This window comes from Colletotrichum navitas, assembly GCF_030913465.1.
Source record: "Colletotrichum navitas strain CBS 125086 chromosome Unknown LY79scaffold_15, whole genome shotgun sequence".
NCBI lineage: Eukaryota > Fungi > Ascomycota > Sordariomycetes > Glomerellales > Glomerellaceae > Colletotrichum > Colletotrichum navitas.
The window spans coordinates 179,378-199,068 of NW_026850561.1; the positions used below are offsets into that span (position 1 = coordinate 179,378).

General features: G+C 53.9%; 7 protein-coding genes across 7 annotated transcripts; 4 read left to right on the forward strand and 3 right to left on the reverse strand.

The window, feature by feature from the left end:
- Positions 1 to 26: 26 nt before the first annotated feature.
- Positions 27 to 1,400, reverse strand: LY79DRAFT_511030 (uncharacterized protein; the record flags this gene model as incomplete). The annotated part of the gene is made up of 2 exons (XM_060554217.1): positions 27 to 549; positions 631 to 1,400. 2 exons carry the CDS (start codon positions 1,398 to 1,400, stop codon positions 27 to 29), a joined length of 1,293 nt encoding a protein of 430 aa, XP_060416508.1.
- A 1,135-nt stretch (positions 1,401 to 2,535) lies between these two features.
- LY79DRAFT_100297 (uncharacterized protein) lies at positions 2,536 to 3,492 on the forward strand. The gene has a single exon (XM_060550613.1). It carries the CDS (start codon positions 2,731 to 2,733, stop codon positions 3,268 to 3,270), a length of 540 nt encoding a protein of 179 aa, XP_060416509.1. The 5' UTR covers positions 2,536 to 2,730; the 3' UTR covers positions 3,271 to 3,492.
- A 56-nt stretch (positions 3,493 to 3,548) lies between these two features.
- On the reverse strand, positions 3,549 to 4,236 carry LY79DRAFT_510826 (uncharacterized protein; the record flags this gene model as incomplete). Its single annotated transcript, XM_060554196.1, has 2 exons — positions 3,549 to 4,025; positions 4,090 to 4,236. The coding sequence occupies 2 exons, from the start codon at positions 4,234 to 4,236 to the stop codon at positions 3,549 to 3,551; spliced, it is 624 nt and encodes a 207-aa protein (XP_060416510.1).
- A 628-nt stretch (positions 4,237 to 4,864) lies between these two features.
- LY79DRAFT_681015 (uncharacterized protein) lies at positions 4,865 to 7,253 on the forward strand (the record flags this gene model as incomplete). Its single annotated transcript, XM_060564553.1, has 6 exons — positions 4,865 to 5,140; positions 5,223 to 5,288; positions 5,638 to 5,745; positions 5,827 to 5,963; positions 6,849 to 6,947; positions 7,139 to 7,253. Coding segments are annotated over 6 exons (801 nt in total), but the record flags the coding sequence as incomplete, so codon positions are not given.
- A 3,068-nt stretch (positions 7,254 to 10,321) lies between these two features.
- On the reverse strand, positions 10,322 to 11,203 carry LY79DRAFT_588512 (bacteriorhodopsin; the record flags this gene model as incomplete). The annotated part of the gene is made up of 1 exon (XM_060560924.1): positions 10,322 to 11,203. One exon carries the CDS (start codon positions 11,201 to 11,203, stop codon positions 10,322 to 10,324), a length of 882 nt encoding a protein of 293 aa, XP_060416512.1.
- A 1,540-nt stretch (positions 11,204 to 12,743) lies between these two features.
- LY79DRAFT_546598 (retinal pigment epithelial membrane protein) lies at positions 12,744 to 15,459 on the forward strand. Its single transcript, XM_060557244.1, has 4 exons — positions 12,744 to 12,888; positions 12,959 to 13,213; positions 13,270 to 15,172; positions 15,242 to 15,459. The coding sequence occupies exons 2-3, from the start codon at positions 13,152 to 13,154 to the stop codon at positions 15,089 to 15,091; spliced, it is 1,884 nt and encodes a 627-aa protein (XP_060416513.1). The 5' UTR covers positions 12,744 to 12,888; positions 12,959 to 13,151; the 3' UTR covers positions 15,092 to 15,172; positions 15,242 to 15,459.
- Positions 15,460 to 15,771: 312 nt separating this feature from the next.
- Positions 15,772 to 16,772, forward strand: LY79DRAFT_100358 (uncharacterized protein). Its single transcript, XM_060550614.1, has one exon. The coding sequence runs from the start codon at positions 16,101 to 16,103 to the stop codon at positions 16,701 to 16,703; it is 603 nt and encodes a 200-aa protein (XP_060416514.1). The 5' UTR covers positions 15,772 to 16,100; the 3' UTR covers positions 16,704 to 16,772.
- The last annotated feature ends 2,919 nt before the right edge of the window (positions 16,773 to 19,691 follow it).

Genomic DNA, 19,691 nt, shown 5'->3' on the forward strand with positions numbered 1-19,691 from the left:
CATTTCAGTATTCGGGGATTGATCGATCAAACCGATGCCACAGAGTCCGCCACCCCCTCCTTAGCCGCTTCCTCGGCCCACGCTGTGGCCTCCTTCTTCAGCTCGCGGCTCACATACCAAAACGTCGCCAGGGTCCACAAGCCTGTCCACACGAACGGCAGCGACCAGCCGATTGTGTAGGCGATATCGCCGGGCATAGTGAAGATCAAGGCCGTGCACAGCGCGGCGCACGCCTCGGCGCCGACGGCCCAGAAAATGCCCAGCCGGCGCAGCATCGCGCGAAAGATGTGGCTCGCCTCGTAGCGCCGGTCGAGGGCGACGCGGAACTCGGTACCGCCCGAGCCATCCACGGCGCAGACATCCTCGATGAGGGAGTAGATGCCCGGGCGAAGCTGGGCCCCCTTAGGGATGGAGGAGATGCGGCACGGGGCGGGAAGGCGGAAGGCACGGCTCACGTCGACGAGGAGAAGCTCGGTGCCAAAGACGAAGAGCATGGTGGTGACGGGCATCGAGAGGAGGCGGATTGGGGGGCGTTCCGGCACGGTGCCGCTGGGAGGGTTGCGTCAGTGACGGTATAGAAAGGGGGAAACTTGAGAGGGTGTGTGTGTGGGGGGGGGGGGGGGCACTTACACGATGAGCTCGATCATGACGATGATCCAGGCAAATGAAAAGTTCCAATGGAACCAGTCGAGGTACCACCGGTGGGCGCCGATAACGCGGCAGGTGCTGCCCTTACGCCAGAGACGCCAGAAGCGGACAAAATACTCGACAATGCTGGCACCTCCGACGGCGGCGGTGACGATGGAGAAGACGGCGTTGGGGCTGAGCTTCTCCCTCTTCTCGCTCGGGGTGTTGGTGCCCGGCCCCACGCCGTACCAGAGACCGAAGTACAGGGCGATGGGGGTGAGGACGGAGTCAAAGATGATGAGGGCCCAGAAGACGACGATGGCCTTCTTGCGGGTGCGGAGGGTGTAGTTGAGCGGCGGGGGCGTCGGTTGGAACACCGGCCTGTCTGGGTGACGGTCCGGGCCTGTTCCTAAGGTGTTGATGACTTCGGGAACTGCTTCGTCGGCCGTGCCAGGGCGGATGGAGGGGCGGGCTGTCGCCAGGCTGGGCCGACCGAAGGGGCCATCGTAACGGCGGTCAAAGTCATGGCTCGGGCGGGAGATGCGTTTCGTCGACGAGGTCGTCGGGTTGTGGTGCGGCGCCGACGTTGGTCGTTGGGCTACGCCGAGGTTGCCGGGCATGCTCTGGGACTTTTCGTCCCGGGGATAGTCTTCCCACGTATCGAGGACGTGGAGAGTGCGTTCGGACGTACGTGGCTGTTGGCCGGTGACATGAGAAGAGGCTGCGGGCCCATGGAGTTGGGTAATCTGCAAACTGTGCCGACCGAAAATCATGGGGTCCCTATCGCGAGTATCATGGTGTTCATTTCTGGGAGGTTGCGGAAGGGCCGGACTTGGACGGGTGTTGGCCCCAGTAACATGTTTCTCATCCATATCAACAAGAGGACGAGTGAGAAGATGGCGGCAAAGTTCAGCTGGAAGGGGATGGACTGTAAGCGTTCACTGTTAAAGCAGATGAAACGTAAAGATCCTTTTATCAAAGGAGGGGGTATCATGCTCTTGCGCAGTTATTGAAAGAAAATTGGTCGAGTATCAAATCCAACTGGTGAAGCGAGTGCCGTGTCGCCAAGCCGAACTGGACGACGATCGTGACATTCCGGGCTTCCAGCGAAAAGATTAATACCGGTAGTGGCACAGGCCGATTCGCGGGTGAGAAAAACGAGAGGCCAGACAATGTACCAGAGCATCATTGTGGAATACGGGCATACGGTGACAGGTGACATGACTTGCGCGAGTGGGTTGGTGTTTAGGGGGGAGGCGGCTCCGCCGGGAAGGATGATGTCAGGATGAATATTGTGGCGAACATGCTTGGCGATAGTGGTTTGATTTCGCAGTTCGGGTGCGGGCGGCTTCCCACATCAGTGGTTTCACTTTTGCATAGTGTACACCAATTACTTACTGTACAGCCCCGATGGATGATGCTGTCCAGTCCAGTGACACTGATTAAGTCACTTGTTGCGGTGGAAGGAAGGAGGGAAAGATGGAAAAGAGGAAGGAGACGACGAGGCAGCAAAAAAGAGGAGCTCGGGCCCAGGCCCGTGCACCAGGTACCACACACTGTGTAGGTAGGTAGGTACATCGTACTTTCCTACATCGTAGTTCCTGTCTGCCTCGAGTTTGCTCAAGTCGCTCGAACCTTCTTCGCCTAGTCATGCCCCGGGCTGTCCACTCCGCACACTGACAAACAGCCCGGTTTCCACTCCCTAAAACCATCTGACATCTGCAGGGCCCTCATCCCAGACAAGGGTCTCCTCGAGGCCATGAACCCCTCGATATCTTATCTCAATCACATGGCGTCGCCCCGGTAGCCGCTCCTCAGTCCAGCCCGTTCGACTTCAGCATCGCCGAGGTCATGTCGTGGGTGTCGGCCCGCGTCACCACTCGTCTTGAAGACCAGGCCTACTGCCTTCTTGGCCTTTTCGGGGTCAACATGCCCCCTCCTCTCCGGCGAGGGCCGTAAGGCTTTCTTGAGACTACAGAAGGAAATAATCAAGGTCTCGGTCGGCTAAAGCATCTTCGTTTATGATATCGAAGCACTGGCCATCATGGCTCCTCTGCCCACCGAGCCTGACCAAACGTATACTAGGTAGGCCCTGTGTAGCGGATGGGTGTCAGGGTATTCTTCCTCATTGTTTTCCCGTACTGGTTTTCTGGACGTCGGCTGTATGCTGCTGATCCGCCCGAGGCTCTAGAAGAGCGGACTAGTATGCTGATAACGGTCGGACAAAGCAGCGTATATGGTATGAGTCGTAGCTTACTCGTATTCAGACAAAAAGGCTCCGGGCGCGAGGGCGTAAATTACGCCGGCGTGGAGCTGAGGCTGCACTCAACCACGAGGGTGCCACTCGCGATTGGCCTCGAGCGTGTCAAAATTTCCCGAATTGGCAAATTAGCCATGGTCTTAAGTACTGTCGCTGCCTCCAACGAGCAGTTTACACGGAACCTTGCAAGCTGGGTCGGGGACGTGTTGGTGACTGTCAGGACGGCGGTGTCGGTGGAATCATACCCGGCACATCCGTTGCCTTTCTGGCAGAGATCATATTTGACATGGGTTATCACAGCACCTGACGTGGCCGAAAAGGTTCTGTCGGTGATACCAATCTTCATGTGCATCACAGCTAAGAGACTCCGATGGGTCAGATGAAGGATGATGGACTGGACTGCCACTCCCTGGATACAAACGTCAACCTTTCTCCTAGTCGCAAGCCACAGAAGCATCACTATAAGCACGAAGATAAAGTTCTCAAGTCATGTCTTCAATTGAGGAGACTCCGCAGCGCAGCTGCTCTGGCAGCTCAGCTGGCCCTCTAGTTGCCCACTATCAATACACTGTGCAGAAACGTAGACGCTAGTAATCTTCAATTCATTCATCAGATCCTGAAGGTCCAATCACATCCTCCACCTTCAACAACGTCGGGTCATTTAGGCAATAACCTCGGCGTGGAGCTTCTCCGCGGCAGCGGCCGGGGCGGCGGGGGTGGCAGGGGCGGCAGGGGCGGCGGCGGCATCGCCCCCAGAGAGCTTCTGGATACCTCCGTCCAGAGAAGTGGTAACCTGGTCGACGGACTGCTGGGCAATACCCTGGCCGATGGCAGGGATCTTGGAGACAATAGCAGTGCTGAAATCACCAGCAACGGCCTTCTGCTGCTTGAGCTGGTCAACGGCGATGGAAGTGGCCTGGAGCTTGTCAAGCTCGGGCTTCTTGGAGACGAGATCGTCGACTGCGGTCTGGACGGCGGTGGTCAAACCTCCGGCAGACTGCTGGAGGGTGAGGGCATCGCCGATGGAGAGCTCTTGCGCGCCCTGGATCTGGGTGGTGCCCTGCTTGAGCACGGTCTGGACCTTGTTGGAAGCATCGAGGAGGTTTGCGGCGGTGTTGGGGTCAGACGCGCTGAGAGCCTGTTTGAGATTGGGTTAGCCTTGGCTTTGGACCGTTGCTGATTATGAGTAAGCTTGCCTTGACAGTGGTATCAAGCTGACCGAGGGAATCCTGGACATTCTGCAGAGCACCCTGGATAGTATCAAGTTGACGCTTGCTCTTGAGCGAAGTTGGCATGGCAATGGCGGAGCCGGCAATCAAAGCCTGAACAAAGAAAGTGGAGAAGTACATTTTGACTATTGGTTGATGAGGCGAAACTCGAGATAGCTGATTGACTAGAAGGAGAGTTGAATTTGGTTGGTTGTTGTTATAAGCCGAGTATTGGATGCTGATGAGAAGAAGAGAAGGTTGACCTTGACGATGGATTTCATCTACTTAATATACAGATTCCAAGACGTCGTACATGAAGCACATTGGCTTCCGTTCCTCGACTACAGGAAGGACTCATCCGAACCGATCCAGAATACACCTAGGAGGCGCCGGAAACTGTACGAATCGTCACCCTGCGCTCTCGGGATTGCAGATACGCGGTACGCAAAACCGGAATCCGCTCACACCCGCCACCACGAAAGAAACATACCCGCTGTCGCCCTGGCTGCCAAGATCGAACCCTTTGGAGCCTCGTCCAGCTTGTGTCGTGGTTACGGCGCGAGGACATACCCTTGAAACGCGCGCAGACGACTAATCCGTGCGGTATGCAGGTTCGGCCGACGCAAAGGACCATCACGGCTCCCTCTTCCTCCAGACGAAACAAAAAGCCAAGTCACGGACCTCACCCGAACGCGCCAGCTTCGACACAGGGCGAATTATGACGGGCTTCTAATACGAATTTACGTAGGGACCCTTGCGTTTGTAGAGGCGATCCCTTCTATTTTCGTCTCCTAGCACTGGAGGTGCTCGCCCGCCGCGATCTGTACGTTCGTCGTTGCTACTCCCAGGAGACGGTCGGTTACGGCAATGCCCACCCGACGCGGTTCGGATGGCACATAGTTTGATCGAGCTCGAGGCCATGTATTTGTCAATGGCCATTATCAACCGCGTTCATGACGCACCAATCGCGATGGTGAAATGTGATCTGGAAGGCTGGTGCCGTCTTGGCGTAGACGGGTACTGCCTGCGCTGCTCAAACGTGCAGGTACGTCGCCGCTAGCCACCTGTCACGCGCGCGTTCACTCACCTTTTACTAACGCATCAAGCTTAACTGGATCGTTTTACAGGTCAGTGGACTGGCGAGTGGCGCAGGTTATGTTGACTTCACGCCTGCAGAACCTCAAGCACTCCGGGTGCGGGAACGCCAACACCGAACACCTCAGGATGTTCTGCCTGCATACACGTGTATCATTAGTTTCTAGTTCCCAGCTAAACGGGATAGCGCCAGGCGGAACTCCCACGGGAACTAGAGTTGCCTCCTGCGCGGCGGCCGCTAGTGCGGCACTCGGTGACATCGTGCGTATTCTTGGCGACGTTGCAGTCACGCCTCGGCCCACCACGAATGACAGCAGCACCAGCTATAGCCGGGGCGGCTGAACTTCTACCAAGGGGCTCCAAGATTCCCGCACTCGCATTCGACTCTTCGCCACGCAGGTTGTCTGCCCATCCGAGACGATGGCGCACACTTGACAAATGTTTTAGGCGAGTTGTCACATCGCCGCAGGCACCGGCACCCTCTATTATACAACCGTCTGTGCCATGGGCGGCTATGTAGCTGTTCTGGCGTTGCTAGGACCTGCAAGCCTGCAGGTATGTCACCAATCCCATGTCGTGTATGAAGCGGGGTTGGTTGATCTGGGTGGAGGATACTCCTGATAATGGCGGAAGAAGGCTGAATCTGTCATCACCGCGACAGCGGCGCATTGTGGCCCTGCCAATGGCTCGGGTTCATCAGATCGCTCCGGCTCAGCGGGTGTCATGACAAAGACTCATTCTTCAGGGTCATCTGGTAGTCCTCAGAGCGTAAGGTACGTGAGAGAGAGGGCTGGAAACTTTCACTCGATGTCTGGTCTTGTCAGACAGGAGGGAGCACTGTGCTCGCTTCGGTTGCTTCACGATACCTGACGAACGACCGGGACCGGGTTGGCTCAGGCACCCGGTTTGTGACGTCCGAAAGCGATCTGCTCTCTCATTATAGTCATTGCTAGAGTTTGTTGAAGTTTCTAGTCCGGACTATGACCAGTCCGGACCTTACAGAGGGAGTCCCTGCACTTGACATAAGCTGTGAGGCCCAAGGCGGATATCGTCCCACAATAACCACGATGTGGTCCGGAGTTTAGACTTCTGGCAATATACATTTTTTTCTAAGCCGAGAATTTCCTAGAAAGGTCACCCGTTGCTTTCATCCTTGGGTGATTCCCAATTGGGACGCCTCTCTTTCGCATAGAGGCTGGTTTGAAGTCATGTCGTGGGCACATGGGGTCTGGGGTATCTCGGGAGATCGCCAGCTTTAGGTGGAGCGGTGATCCGGGTAAGTGGATCTCGGTTCCGTAAGAAGCAAGGGATACGACTGGTCTGCTGTGGGTCTCCACCCTCAGCAAACGCTCGACCACAGTTTGCTATCTGTTGAGATTATCCGGGTCGAATAGGTTAGTGGTAATAATAATTGCATGAGATGTATTGTTAACGACGACGGCCTATTGAATTTGAGAAGGCAAAGAAGCGGGCCAGTCCCGCAGATATCGAGAAGAAGGGAAGAAAAAAGAAGACATGTATCAGATCAAAGCAACGACTCCTACTACGGCCATGTTACCGGCCGGCGTCCCTCATGATACTCTACCGTATTCTGCCAACATAGTTGCGAGGCATCCAAACCTTTCAAATGCCCCAATCACTATTTCTAATACTTCCAGGCGGACTCTTCAGCCCATCTTTGCCTATGTTACCAAGGATCTGTATACGATGAACCTTGATCGCAGCCTTCGGCCCTTCAAAGTAGGTTTATCATGGAGGTACAGACGAACGCAGGTCCTGAGCTAAATTGACCGAGACCTGATATTGCCTAAGAACGCCATTATCACTACGATCCGAATAATCAAAGTTTCCTGTTCGCATTCGCAATTGCAGAATCGGCCCGGTGAGATCCGACTCTGTGAGTACTAAATATCAACCTGTTTATATCCACTCCGTGTCCTCATAATAGCAACTATCATGTCAAGCCTTTCAGCACAACTAGCTCAAAGTCCTCAATCTCTGGTGAGCTCTCAACCGGTCTCTTTGCTATTGATTACATTATAATCTTTGTCTGTTTTCAGTGAATCTTATTTTTGTATTTCTTTTGGTCCCTACAACTCGCTCCTGTTGCTGGACATATAACACCTGCCAAAATCACATCTCTTCTGAATCATTGAATGAGAACCTACTGATTTGATGGAAATTCCTATAAGCTATTAAACAGTTTACATAAGCATAAGTTAATGCTCTCGGGCCTTTTGTATTCTAATCATTTCAGTGGTAGTCACAGACACTGTCTGTGACTAGAAAGGGAACCATATTTGGCCGTATGTTTTTCAGGCTACTAAGAAGCTACAAGGTTCTTAACATCTCTTTGTCTTCTATACCTATGTGTTAACAAGAATAATTCATATTAGTCTTTTGTTCGTGGATTCCAGTTCAAAATCGGGAAACTTGTGGCTGAGTGGAGAGTGGTGAATTGCGCCCGTGTTACGCGATAGTAGATAAGCTAAAATTCTACCAGTATCTATAACCTAACTATAAGCCTTTCGAGATCTTAAAGAGAGGGTAAACTTATACCGTAGAGTACTTAGACTGTATGGTTACAACTGCTGAGTACTATGACGTCTAGAAAGCTATATTGGTATGATTCATGGTATCTTAGCAACTATACCTAGCTATTCACTTACCCCCTGGATAATTTATACGACCCAACCTCTCTTCTATCTTTCTTCCCATACGCTTGAGCTTGTTTACACTTACTACTTGACAGCCTTATAGTGTTTTATATATTGCTATTCGCATTCAGTCGATTGCCAGCTGTCACAAGAAAGGGGAAGGAGATCAACTTGACATCGACGGGCCGCATTCAGTTATAGTAGCTATGGTTTTGGTTGTGTGGTATTATCGTATCACGAGGTACCATCACAGGGGTGGATGGTTTCTCGTACTTGCGTACAATACTTTCCAATATAAGGAGTTTAAAAGCTCTGTGATCAAATTGTGGTTTCCGATTTCAAGTCCTTGGAAAAAAAGAATGCCAGTCTCCCAGGTTCCAGTTTTTTGTTATTTACAAACCCACAATCACCGCTGGACCAACTTCGCGCAGAAGATCAATCACCAGTTAGAAAGCCGCCGTACGGGGGAAATTTATAAGAAAGCACCAATACTCACTCAATCATCCGTTCATCTGGCTTCAAGCATTGGAGGTTCTCGACTGCTCTTGAAATATCATCCGACCCGAGCCCCCATGGCGATTCCGTTTTGCTGTCGTAGCTCCGTGTGGCACAGCTATTATAGCTATCAAAACGTCTTAATGGCTACCCAGTGCGCGTTTGGTAGTGTAGAAAAAGTCGTCAAAGATATCATTCATTACTCTGTTTCCTCTCAAGACGCTTCAACTTCTGCGGTGGACGAGGTGCATCTGAAGATGGCCTGGTGACTCCTGACAAGGGGTGAGAATTCTCGTCCCGCTCCGAGTCCACCCTTTTCAGATTCCCTCGTCTGAAAGTCGCCCAGTACAACTCGCCGGCGTGTTTGGACGCAGGGGTATATAATTTCATGATTTGGATTCAGCTTTGGTCATCTCGGACCAAAAATGCCAGAGGTGCCTCATCTCGTTCATGCACGGAGACCCTTCATCTCCAACTCATTCCAGATTGAGATAGCTCGCCTCGGACGCCTCACAGGTGCCCTCCTGCGCCGCAAACTCAGCTGTTACGTTGTAGTACTCGCCGCCCGGGCAGAGAAGGGTCCTCGCTTTCAGATAGCAGGATAGCAGTAACCTGTACTTCAGGGTCATGCCCCCTTTTGTGAATCAAAGGTTCAGAGTCCTCATTCGGATAATATTTACAACATGGCACCCTTCACGACGGCGTAGGCCTCGGTGTACAGCACGCCCTTGATGACTTGCTTGTAGTAGAGTTCAAGAAATACCGCGAAGTTCGCAACATTCCATATCACCTTTGCGCCCGACGGCAGACGGCTAGACGCCTGCATGCTCTTATGGCGAGGACTCGGCCGCCGCCGCTGCTGCACCGCCAGCCACGACGATGAGAGTTCCGGCAGCAAAGGAGACCGGGAGCTTTTTGGAACCCAAATATCTAAAGGTACGAATGCTCTGCGTCAGCGTTGTCCACAAGCGGCTGGTCTGAAGCATTTACTTCTTAGAGAGCGTACTCACCGTTCGTATCGCGTTTCGTTGATCCCTCTTACGCGGAGAGAACAACAGACGGATGAAGGCGGCGGGTGGCGTCTCGACCGACTTCCCCTCATCTTTGACTTCGTCGTGCGACGAATCCTAAAAAAGAACAAGGAGAAAAAAGAAACCTTTGGCGAGCCCGGCAGGCAGTCAGAAATAACTTTGACACCTGACCGGAAACGCAACAGCCCTAGGTTCGGGGCCCAAAGCCTCACAGAATCCCGTCGGCATCCGATTACTAGCTGTCGAGGAGATGGTTAGGCTGTAAGAGAGTGTAAAGGTGTGGTCAGCCCTGAGGCCTGCCCGACTAGGTCGCGCAGCTTCATCAGGCATGAGGTGCTGGAATTGACCGGAAGTCTGCCCATTGGGCGAGATGGCACACCACCCAGTGTGCTACACAGATCCTAAGTTAATGCCTAGAGAATCAGACTATTTCGGGGTTTGTAATATCCAGAAGTTAGATTCGGCAACGTTTGAATCATTCGTATCCAGAGGAGTCGTGATAGGGAGTGGATGGAACGACGCGCACTCATCACTCACAAACGAGAAACATTCAATCCTGCAAAGAATCGGCTACAGGGGACAGTGAATGAGATGATAGGAGAGGTCAGTCGCTCGTCGCCAGAATCTTGTCTACTAGGCATCGGGTGAAGAATCATGTTGGAAATGTTGGATTGATCCTAAATGAATACTCTCTCACGTTGCGGGTATAATAACCTCTTGTTCCGAGCACGCAATTGTGCTGGATATTACCAAAAGAAACATTACATAACGCCGACATACCAGCGCACATGCCACCACTCTCCAGGCGTCCTCTCGTAGTACTGAGGAAGCACTGGCCTAATACATGGGAAGCTTTTCGTAACACCCGAGTACTGCCACCAGGACATGCAGGTATCCAAACTGCGATGTTTTCCATCTCCGAACGCGGGATCTTGTCTAAAAACAAGTTTAGAGCCCATTGCTAGGTCCCGCGCCACCGATGTGGCCATGGTCACCATCGTGCTGTCCAGTGCGGGTCTTGGGCTGACCCGGCTCACGGATGTGCAGGCCAAGCGCCGTGGGGTCAATGTTCCTGTGACCCCAGAGCAGGAGCAGGCCGAAGCCGGGCTTGGCTAGCACGTCGAGGATGCCGTAAAGGACGGCCTCGGAATCAGGGTGGATGAGGTTGCCGCCCTCCGCCACGCCCCAGGCAATCGGGTATATGAACCACAAGAAGATGGTGAGCACGCCGCAGTTTCGGTACGTGGTGCTGACCTGGCCGCCCAGCGCGGCGGCGTGTCGGCGTCCGTCGATGACGAGTGCGTAAACAACATAGAAGAAGGCGAACATGCCGAACACCCAGTAGCCCCACTTGTAGCTCGTGCTCGTGAGGGCACCGACGAGACCCGTAACGATCATGGCCTCGTCGGCGAGCAGGGCGATGAGAATGCTGGGCCAGGGCAGACCGGCCGTGAGGAAGAGGTCGAGCAGCAGCAGCGGCGTGGTGATGGCCCAGTCGATATACCTCACGTAGAAGATCTCGCGTGTGCCGGTGCCGTTGGGGCCAAGTATGTCGTTGCTGCGCGGGAACTCGACCTGGATGGGCACTTGGCCCAAGCCGGCGCCCATAGAAAAGTATGCTATGCAAGCGACAAAAGTGATGGATGCCGTGATGTAATGGAACAGGCGATGCGTCTCGCGCTTGGCGAAGCCCATGCCCAAGAATATGAGAGTAGTTATGGCCATGATAGCGCAGACAGCAAAGTACCAGTCCGAGCCACGCGTCGTGATGCGCAGGTCGGCCTGCTGGCCGACGCGGTCGTTCGTAATAATAGCTTTATTGCCTGCCATTTTGGCGGTAGTTTCCTGACCCAGTTGTGTGCGTGCGTGTGGGTATGTGTGTGTGTATGTGTCGAAGCTCGCAGGTAGTAAGAAAACTGATGTCAGGTGCAGCTTTGGTGTCTGCCAGCCAACTAGTAATGGATAACTATGACTGTGAGAGCCTGGGTAAAACTAAATGAAAGATTACGGGGCCTGGTACATACAATATATCTCTTCTCTTGTGTCTCGGCACCTCAGACTTAGCCCCAAACGAGGGCGATTCCAACAGCCCCTGCCGGTTGATCCGTATCTAGTTCCGTCGCAAGATTTCCTGGAACGTGTGAGGGGAAAAGCAAGAAATGCGGCATTGAGATTGTCACGAAAGCCAGATGACGTTTAGACTCGAATCAACGACCGACCGGGCGCCGTAGATGGCGGACGATAGGCCAGACCGACGATGGGGGGTCGAGAGTCGACAACACCACCATTCCCCATCTGGAAGCAGTAGGCAGCTCGCACGGTAGACCGAAACCAACCGCTCCGACACCCTCGCAGATGAGACTTGGCCAAACGCGAGCCAAGGCGGGCACCCCAGATGGAGTCGAAAGCTTAGCTGGCGCGCGTTCCCTGTTAACCGCCCGAGGTTGCTAACGAAATGTTTGGATCACAGCGTGATGCAAAGGGATATTCCTGCTCTGCATCAGCTTGAAAGCGGGGTCCGGCGAATTGGATCGGTCGACTCAAACCTCAGACCGTGCAGCTCAGAGATGAATCCATGACGACGAGTTTATCTAGACAGCCCCGGTTTCTGGGTGCGGAGCGGAGAAAATGACGAGTACTTTGACTGAATGTACAGCAAAGGCGGCAAAAGCGAAAACGATGCCAGTCGGGCAGGAATGTCTGGGCAATCTCCACTAAGCCACTGTTTGTAAGTCGTTAATGGTATGGAGTTACAATGACAAATCTGTAAGCGCAGAGGGAAAAGCGAAGAAGGAAAGAAAAAAAGATTTCATGTCGATGAAGTCACCACTTTCGCCCGGAGTTGCACCGGATAATTCCCCACAAAGCCGGATCTAGCGCCGGCAAATGACTGGCAAGGCCGGAACAACAGGCAAAACTATACTAGTCGTCCTCCTTCCTTTGACACAACGGCACAACGACCGGCTAGTCGCATTTAGACCACTTTTGAAAGCTATGGCGGAAGCAGGAAGGTAAAACTGCTTGCCATATGGTTTGTCGATTGCCAAGCCAGTAGTCCGATCTGGTTTCCCATATACTTGTGTCAAGATGGGGTCTGGTGACCACACGCTGAGTGCTTGTGGGTTACATTAGGTTGTCAGTCCACTCCAGCCGAACTTGCGTCTGAAAGTTTCCTTTCTTCGAGCGGGGAGAGTTGGCAAAAGTGTTGCGGCCCATCCTTGTATGGAATTCCAGATGGCCATCCCCATTGCGGTCACCGCATGCCAGGCTTTCTGATCCCCCTCTCATGCAGACAGTTCAAAACATCTTCAAACCAAACCATGCCTGAGCTGGACAGGAGACTAATTGCGCCCCCCCCCCCCCCCCCCCAGTAGGTTGGCTGGGGAAAAGAGCGCCCGAGCACCTCCGAACCCCCGAGCGCTGCTTCGTCCAATGTCGTCATACTGCAACACCAACTAATGAAACCCCAGTGACAGTTTTGGGTCCATGGTTTTTCAGGCTGGCCATCTAGGTTTCTATGCAGCCATTAAATCATCTTGAAGAACCACAAACGGAGAGGAGCCATTGTTCACCTTGGATACGTACCTCGGCTTGCGGTGGTGTGCCCCGACATGTCCGCGTTGCGCAGCTGGCCCAGATGGTTAACTAAGCTTGGAAGCCTTTCACATTCTTCCTTTGTCGTATAACAACGCTGGTAGTTTCTCCTGATCTTTGAGAACAAGAGTCGCATGTCGTGAGAACGGTCTTGCGTAACCAGGCATCCTTTCTCGACAGCAAAATGGATATGGATCCTCGCATAGAAGAGGTAGAAGCAGTGGAAACAGTCGAGACCCGTCACCCGCAAGTATTTGCTCTATTGTTTATCTCCGCCTCGGGCTAACAACATCCTTCGATAGCTATCTGTCAGGCAACTTTGCGCCAATTCAGTCATGTCTACCATTGACGCCATGTTCATATGAGGGAACGATACCACTGGATCTCGCGGGGGGGCAGTACGTTCGCAATGGCGGTAATCCTATAACAAATGATGATCAGGCCCGAGCTGCGCATTGGTTCGATGGCGACGGCATGCTGAGTGGCGTTTTATTCCGCCGTGTTGGCGAGAAAGACGCTACGATTCAGCCGGAGTTTGTGAACCAATATCTGTTGACCGACGTTTACTGCCATGCGAAGAGCAACAAGTACCTGCGCCGACCTGTTGTGCCAAGTATTGCGACGTTGGTAAATCCCGCCACGAGTATGCTTCGCATCGTATTCGAGGTCTTTCGCACCGTCTTCTTCGTCATGATCTCCCGCCTTCCTGGATTTGGCCATCCGATCAAGAAGATTAGTGTTGCGAACACCAACGTAATATTCCACAACGGACGCGCGCTGGCGACTTGTGAAAGTGGTCCTCCCCTGAGATTTTCGTTGCCGAGTCTGGAGACCATTGGCTGGTTCAATGGGAGGACGGCCGAGAACGAGCCGATACAGGGCAACGAGAGCGGGTTTGGCGGCACAGGCGTCAAGTCCTTCATGAGGGAATGGACGACCGCGCACCCCAGGGTCGACCCGGTGACGAAAGAGCTCATCACATTTCATGCAACGTTCGTCAAGCCGTTCGTTCGTTGCTCCGTTGTACCGCCGACGTCAAAGTCCTTCAGCGGCTGCCAGCCCATGTTCGACGCGCCAGTTCCTGGAATCGAATCGCCAAAGATGATGCACGACTTTGGGGTGTCGAGACGTCACACTGTCATCATGGACCTTCCTCTCTCTCTGAATGCGATGAACCTACTACGGGGGATTCCTAGTTTGTCGTATGATTCCGCTGGCAAGTCGCGCTTTGGAGTGTTCCCGCGACACCGACCAGATGCCGTTGAGTGGTTCGAGACAAACCCTTGCACAATTTTTCACACCGCCAACTGCTGGGATACGATACTGCCAGACATTGATAGCAACAGCCCTGGGGTGTCAGTGAATCTGGTTGCGTGCCGCCTAACATCGGCGGCCATGGTCTTCAGCGCTGGCAACCTACCAACGCCCGAAGTGAAACCTGTGCCTCCAGAGTATGCGGAAGAGGAGCAGTGTCGGCTATATTATTATAACTTTCCACTTTCGAACAAGCCTGGCGTCCAATACAACATCAAGCACCAGTGGGCTCTGTCCGCCATTTCCCTTGAGTTCCCGTCCGTCGCTCCGGCATACTCAATGCAGGAAGCTCGGTATGTCTATGGGTGCTCGACGGGCGAGGCATCTTATTCCGTGGCCCTTGGCAAGGCAGCAAAGATTGACCACTTGGCTAAGTTGGATGTCCGAACGCTCATTGCAAGAGGTCTAGCAAAGCCACCCCAGCCTGTTAAGGGGTGTGTAGACATGCGGAATGTTCATCAAATTCTGACCAGCAAGGACCCGAAAGACCCCATCAAACTCTTCCGAATGCCCGATGGATGGTACGCTCAAGAGCCGCGCTTCGTTCCTCGAAAACAGCCTCGGTCCGAAGACGACGGATGGTTGTTGGTATATGCGTTCAATGAAGCCCAGCTCGATAGGACAGGAGAATGCCTTCCAGATGCTGTGAGTGAGCTGTGGATCATTGATGCGAAGGGTATGAAAGAAGTGGTCGCGCGGGTCAAGCTGCCACAGCGGGTGCCATACGGCTTGCACGGCACCTGGTTCAGTGAGGATGAGATTAATGAACAAAGGCCATTCATTCAGACAAGGAGGATGGCGCAGCAATAGCCATGGTGCGTTCTAGCACTCGACCAGGCAATACTCGGGTATGGAGTGGGCTACTTGAATGTTTGCGTATGATACCATAGTCTTTCCAGTAATTAATTAGTTGAGTAAAAGTGAGGTATCATTCAATACGGTTAGCTGTATCGATCTCACCTGTAGAATTTTCGATGTCAACCTGGACCGGGAAAAGTTGTATGATAACTGGCCCGACTCCGTTGTCCGGATCCCAGTATGGAGCCGTGTGAGCCAGGCACGGAGGATGCGTGAGCGATCACCGAGGCTGATCAAGTCGGTTGCTTTTGCTGTCCGACGGAGGTAGAAGAGCCTGGACAAATCGTGGCTGACAAGCACCATGGGAGAGTATTCTCTGAAGCTGGAAGCACTCCATCGCTAGGCCAGTCACGCGAGATAGCGCTGGAACGAAGGCCGAGGAGCTCGGTCCTCCGACCTGTGATCTAAATCCGCTCCGATGTTTAGCAAGCCAATGCAATCGGTGCAACAGCTAGCCGCGCTAACATGCCAACTGTCATAGGGACGTGGGGTCAAACCCCTAGATGTAGGACTTTTTTGTTTCGCGGAGACAGACCTGGTGGTGCTGAAATACCCAAGGAAGTATCAGGACCGTCCCGGCAGTGATGTGAGAACATTGGGCTTGGCTCGCGACATATCGTGGCTATGTCGGCTTGAGACGTTCGGATGACATGCTGTCTGCTCTTAACAAGCCGCCGACATCAGCACGGAGTAGACCGTGCCTAGTGTGCGGCCGGTGCATCGGTCCTCGAGGCGGTTGGTGGCTTGGCTATGCAATGAAAGAAGCACAGTGAATGTGGTTTGTGTTGTTTCTGCCTGCTTCAGTCAACGCCAACGGCAAAACCCGACGACTGCTGTGAACATTGACCGCCCACCCGTCCCGCTTTCGCTAGGTACGTGGGTTCTTCGGTTGAGTGACATTGTCGGCTCGAGTGCCCTGGATTGGCTTCAAGAGAGGGAGAGGGGGGCAGAGGCTGGCGCCATGCCCCTCACCGCTTCTGCTTGCCCGCGACGGGGCATGTCTAGTTGCCCAACGCCCTGGGAAGCGCCCCTCCCCTCCCAGGCGTTGAGGCTCACGAGCGGAAAATCGTCAATCTCAACGACGTCCCTTGCCGCAGCCGCCAGACATTCTTCGCTACGACTTCTTCCGACGAGTGGTTGCAAATGTGTTGATGCCCAGACATTTCGTGACCGCCGAGAACTGACCCCACAGGGCAGTGCTGGACGGCAGCGAGGTATCAGTGAGAGGCGTGGCGACATTTCGGCGTCCAGATGTCATCTTCTGGCTTCCGAGACCGCGAAGGTGTGCTCGGACCCTTCTCAGGCCATCGCGTGTACGGATAATGAGAAAGCTTGCGGTGGATCGCAGTTAGTAAGACGCTTCCCCGCGTCTTGCCGAGCGAGACGCATTTCCCCTCTTCTTCCCCAAGGTTCCCCAGCATTGCACGGGGCCCATCGTTCGTGTGAGCGCGGCGCGAAGTGCCCGTTGTCCCTTCTGGCCTCTCGTCCTGGCTCTATTTCCGGCCATCCGAGCCCTTTGGGGGGGAACCCCCCACACTTGTCATCGTGCGGCGGACAGATCTAAGCTCCGTAGATGGAGCCGTCAGATTGGCGCAAAACTTGTGGGCAAATAAGCTTAGCAGTTGCAAAACGGGGCTGCTGCACATGCGGATCGCCGATACGTGGCAGACGGGAACAGGAATGACATGACTGGGCAACGACTCAAGCCTCTGTCAAGAAGTACGGAGCATTGTGCATGCTTCGTCGCATGCGATTTCCTCCTTGGCCACGAAGCTGGTTCTGTGAGAGCAACATGAGGCAAGCGACGGCAACGGTTTGTCGCGACGTGGCCGTGTTTGGCGCAAGGTCCTGTGACCAGATTTGTACGTCGTTGTGGGTGCATACATGCTGATGGGTCATGTCGTCAAGATGAACCGTCATTCAGCCTGGACGTTTTCTTCTTGTTGTTTGGGCATGCTCGGCCTGTCTGTGCAGCAAGGTGCAGTGCCGGAGTAAGTCCGCTTGGTTTCTCAGGAGGCTTCCCGCAGGGCAAGGCAACGGAGAGCGATTCAAGGGTGAAGCCAGGAGCGGCGTATCACTGGGGAGCGCTATTGAAAGTTGCCGACTTTAGTCACCTCCTACGTAGTGTGTTCGTACATTTCTTTCTGGCCAATATAGTTGCAGTGTCTTGGCTTGGGCAGCCACAGTGTCGACGAATTGAAGAGACGGCCAAGCTCGACTCCTCAGGCAAGTCACTCACTCATGCTTGCCGCCCATGTCAGTCAGTCAGTTTCGGGACATTTTTGAACTTACCAAGCAGAGGTGCCAAACAAGAAAGCAGCGTCGATGATGCCTGTGGGAACCCACTGTTAGTGCTGTTAGTGGTCTTGGCCGGGTTGCGTAACGCGATTCGATGAGGAGTTTCAATATCACCCAAAAGGGGGTCATGTGCCATGATGCATCTCCAGGACCGTGTTCGCGTGGCTTTTCCCGTTCGACGTCTCGACCATGCCGACCCAGGGCCAAGACTGCAGGTATGGGGCCGGGTGGAGGAGTGGAAACAATGATTCCGCACGGCGATGGACCATGGCAGCACCAGATATGCTCCAGAACAACAATGCGACGCAGGCACTCACTTGGTTTCGGAAAAGCGCATCGAAGAGTGAGGAGGAAAGGAGGGCAGACAGAGCAGACAAAGCCAGCTACCTAGTCAGTCAGTCAGCAATGCAATGAATCAGCCACGCTTTGGGGGGATGTGCCGTGTGCTCACCTACCATTTCAGGAGGGCGGCGGCAGCAGTCAGTCATTAGCAGGCTATTATTGGCAGCGATGGAGTGGAACTGATTCCTTGAAAAAGAAAAAAAGAAGAAGAAGGCATGATCATGATCAGACTAGGTATATGGTTTCTTCAAGAAACCATGAATTGGATTTGCCCGATATGTTTGCGCATCGAAACAGGTACGGTTTGGGCAGTCGGTGCAAGTGGTGCTGCTGATGACGACGGCGGCGATTAGACGCTTGACGACTGTTTGACGATGAGTGGCAGCAGCGCATGGGGCAAGCCGGATGGACGGGAGCAAGGTGAGGCGAGGGGAGGGGTTTCCTTCGATGATGGAGGACGGAAACCAGGGCACGAGGCAGATGTTGTCGGTATGATGTCGATCGTCACGAAGGGGAGGCGTACAAAGTAGAGTGGGTAAGCTTGGCGGGGGCCGACGAGCTGGCCCGGAAAGGCGCAAAGGTCTTTCTCCCCCGTCCATTGACAAGTATATGGACGGACTGTGAGGGAAGGAGTGTCATCTGATGTGCTCAGAGTATCCGTACCTGGGTGGGTTAGGTAGGTGGGCACTTAAGAACGGGAGTGTTTACACGACGAAGCGAAGTACTCAACATATACGTAGGTACCTGCCATATAGGAAACGGTCACAGGCAGGGTAGGCACCTACCTATGTACGGATACCTGACCTAGAATACTACCTGGTTAGGGACTTATCTTACTTGGTGTTAATTATAACATGTCCGCGAGCTTTTTTTCCCAGCTGTCTGGACCTGCCAAACGTGGATGACTGATGCGGAAAGCATTTTGTTGGAAGCAGCAGCTGCAGCAGCAACAACGTTTCTTCCCATCGGTGCTTGCTTCCTTCTCTGTTCTGGAACGGAGTCTAATGGTGGTGGTGGTGGTGGTGGTGGGGGGGGGGCAGGAGAGGGCCTGGGCGCAATTCGCCAAGAGCCGCGTGTCAGCACGACCAATCAGATAAGCCAGTGTTTGATGACTGATCTGGCGAATGACCGAGCGGCAGTAGTTGTGAGCAGCGCTGAAAAATGATGGGTAGATGGAGAGATATCTGCCTAACTACCTACCTAGATACCTGACGTAGTAGTTGTGCACATGCAACGCTAATACCTATCGCGGGAAGGCAACGGAAAGCATCTCTACCTCGCGTTGGTTGTTGAATGTCGAAGGGGAAGGGAGGCGCTGGTAGGTGGTGCCGAGCCTGGGATTGACCTCATCAGACAGCGAGGTATACCTATGCAGATACATGCCAAAGCCAAAGTGCCCGGTTTGGACGGTTTGGCGGCTGGGCGGGATGGTTTAGACGAGTGGTTTGCACTGCCACTGTGGCCGCTCCCTCCTATCAGGTGGCTAGAAGCGTCCCAGCCCCGGCCGCTTCGGAGCGCCATGATTGGACGACAGGTTCTCTCCTTCCCTGATTGTGACGACCAGCCCACTCTCGGCGGGCACCGGTGCTTCTTGGCGGCGCCGCTGGCCTGCGTCTCCGTGTCGTGTCCTCTTCCAGCGGGAGCGCTTGCTTTGCCAGGTGTAGCGGATGCTACAGCGCTGTTAGTGTGATGCGCTACCGGTATTGTATGCGTTTGCACTGGTTGCGAACGCATTCGGCAGCTTTGCAATACGCTACCTACCTGTCTACCTACCTCGGTACCTGACCTGGGTACCTGGCGTAGGCAGACAGTCATACGTTATCGGCGGTTTCCACCGGCTGCACTGCGCACCGGCGGAGCGGTTCTCCCACATCCACAAGGGTCGACTACCTAGGTACGTACAAACAAACAT

Coding starts and splice junctions, on each gene's coding strand:
- LY79DRAFT_100358 (XM_060550614.1), top strand. CDS start 16,101: ATGCCCCTCACCGCTTCTGCTTGCCCGCGACGGGGCATGTCTAGTTGC.
- LY79DRAFT_100297 (XM_060550613.1), top strand. CDS start 2,731: ATGGGTGTCAGGGTATTCTTCCTCATTGTTTTCCCGTACTGGTTTTCT.
- LY79DRAFT_546598 (XM_060557244.1), top strand. CDS start 13,152: ATGGATATGGATCCTCGCATAGAAGAGGTAGAAGCAGTGGAAACAGTC. Junction 13,214..13,269: donor ACAGTCGAGACCCGTCACCC/GCAAGTATTTGC, acceptor ATCCTTCGATAG/CTATCTGTCAGGCAACTTTG.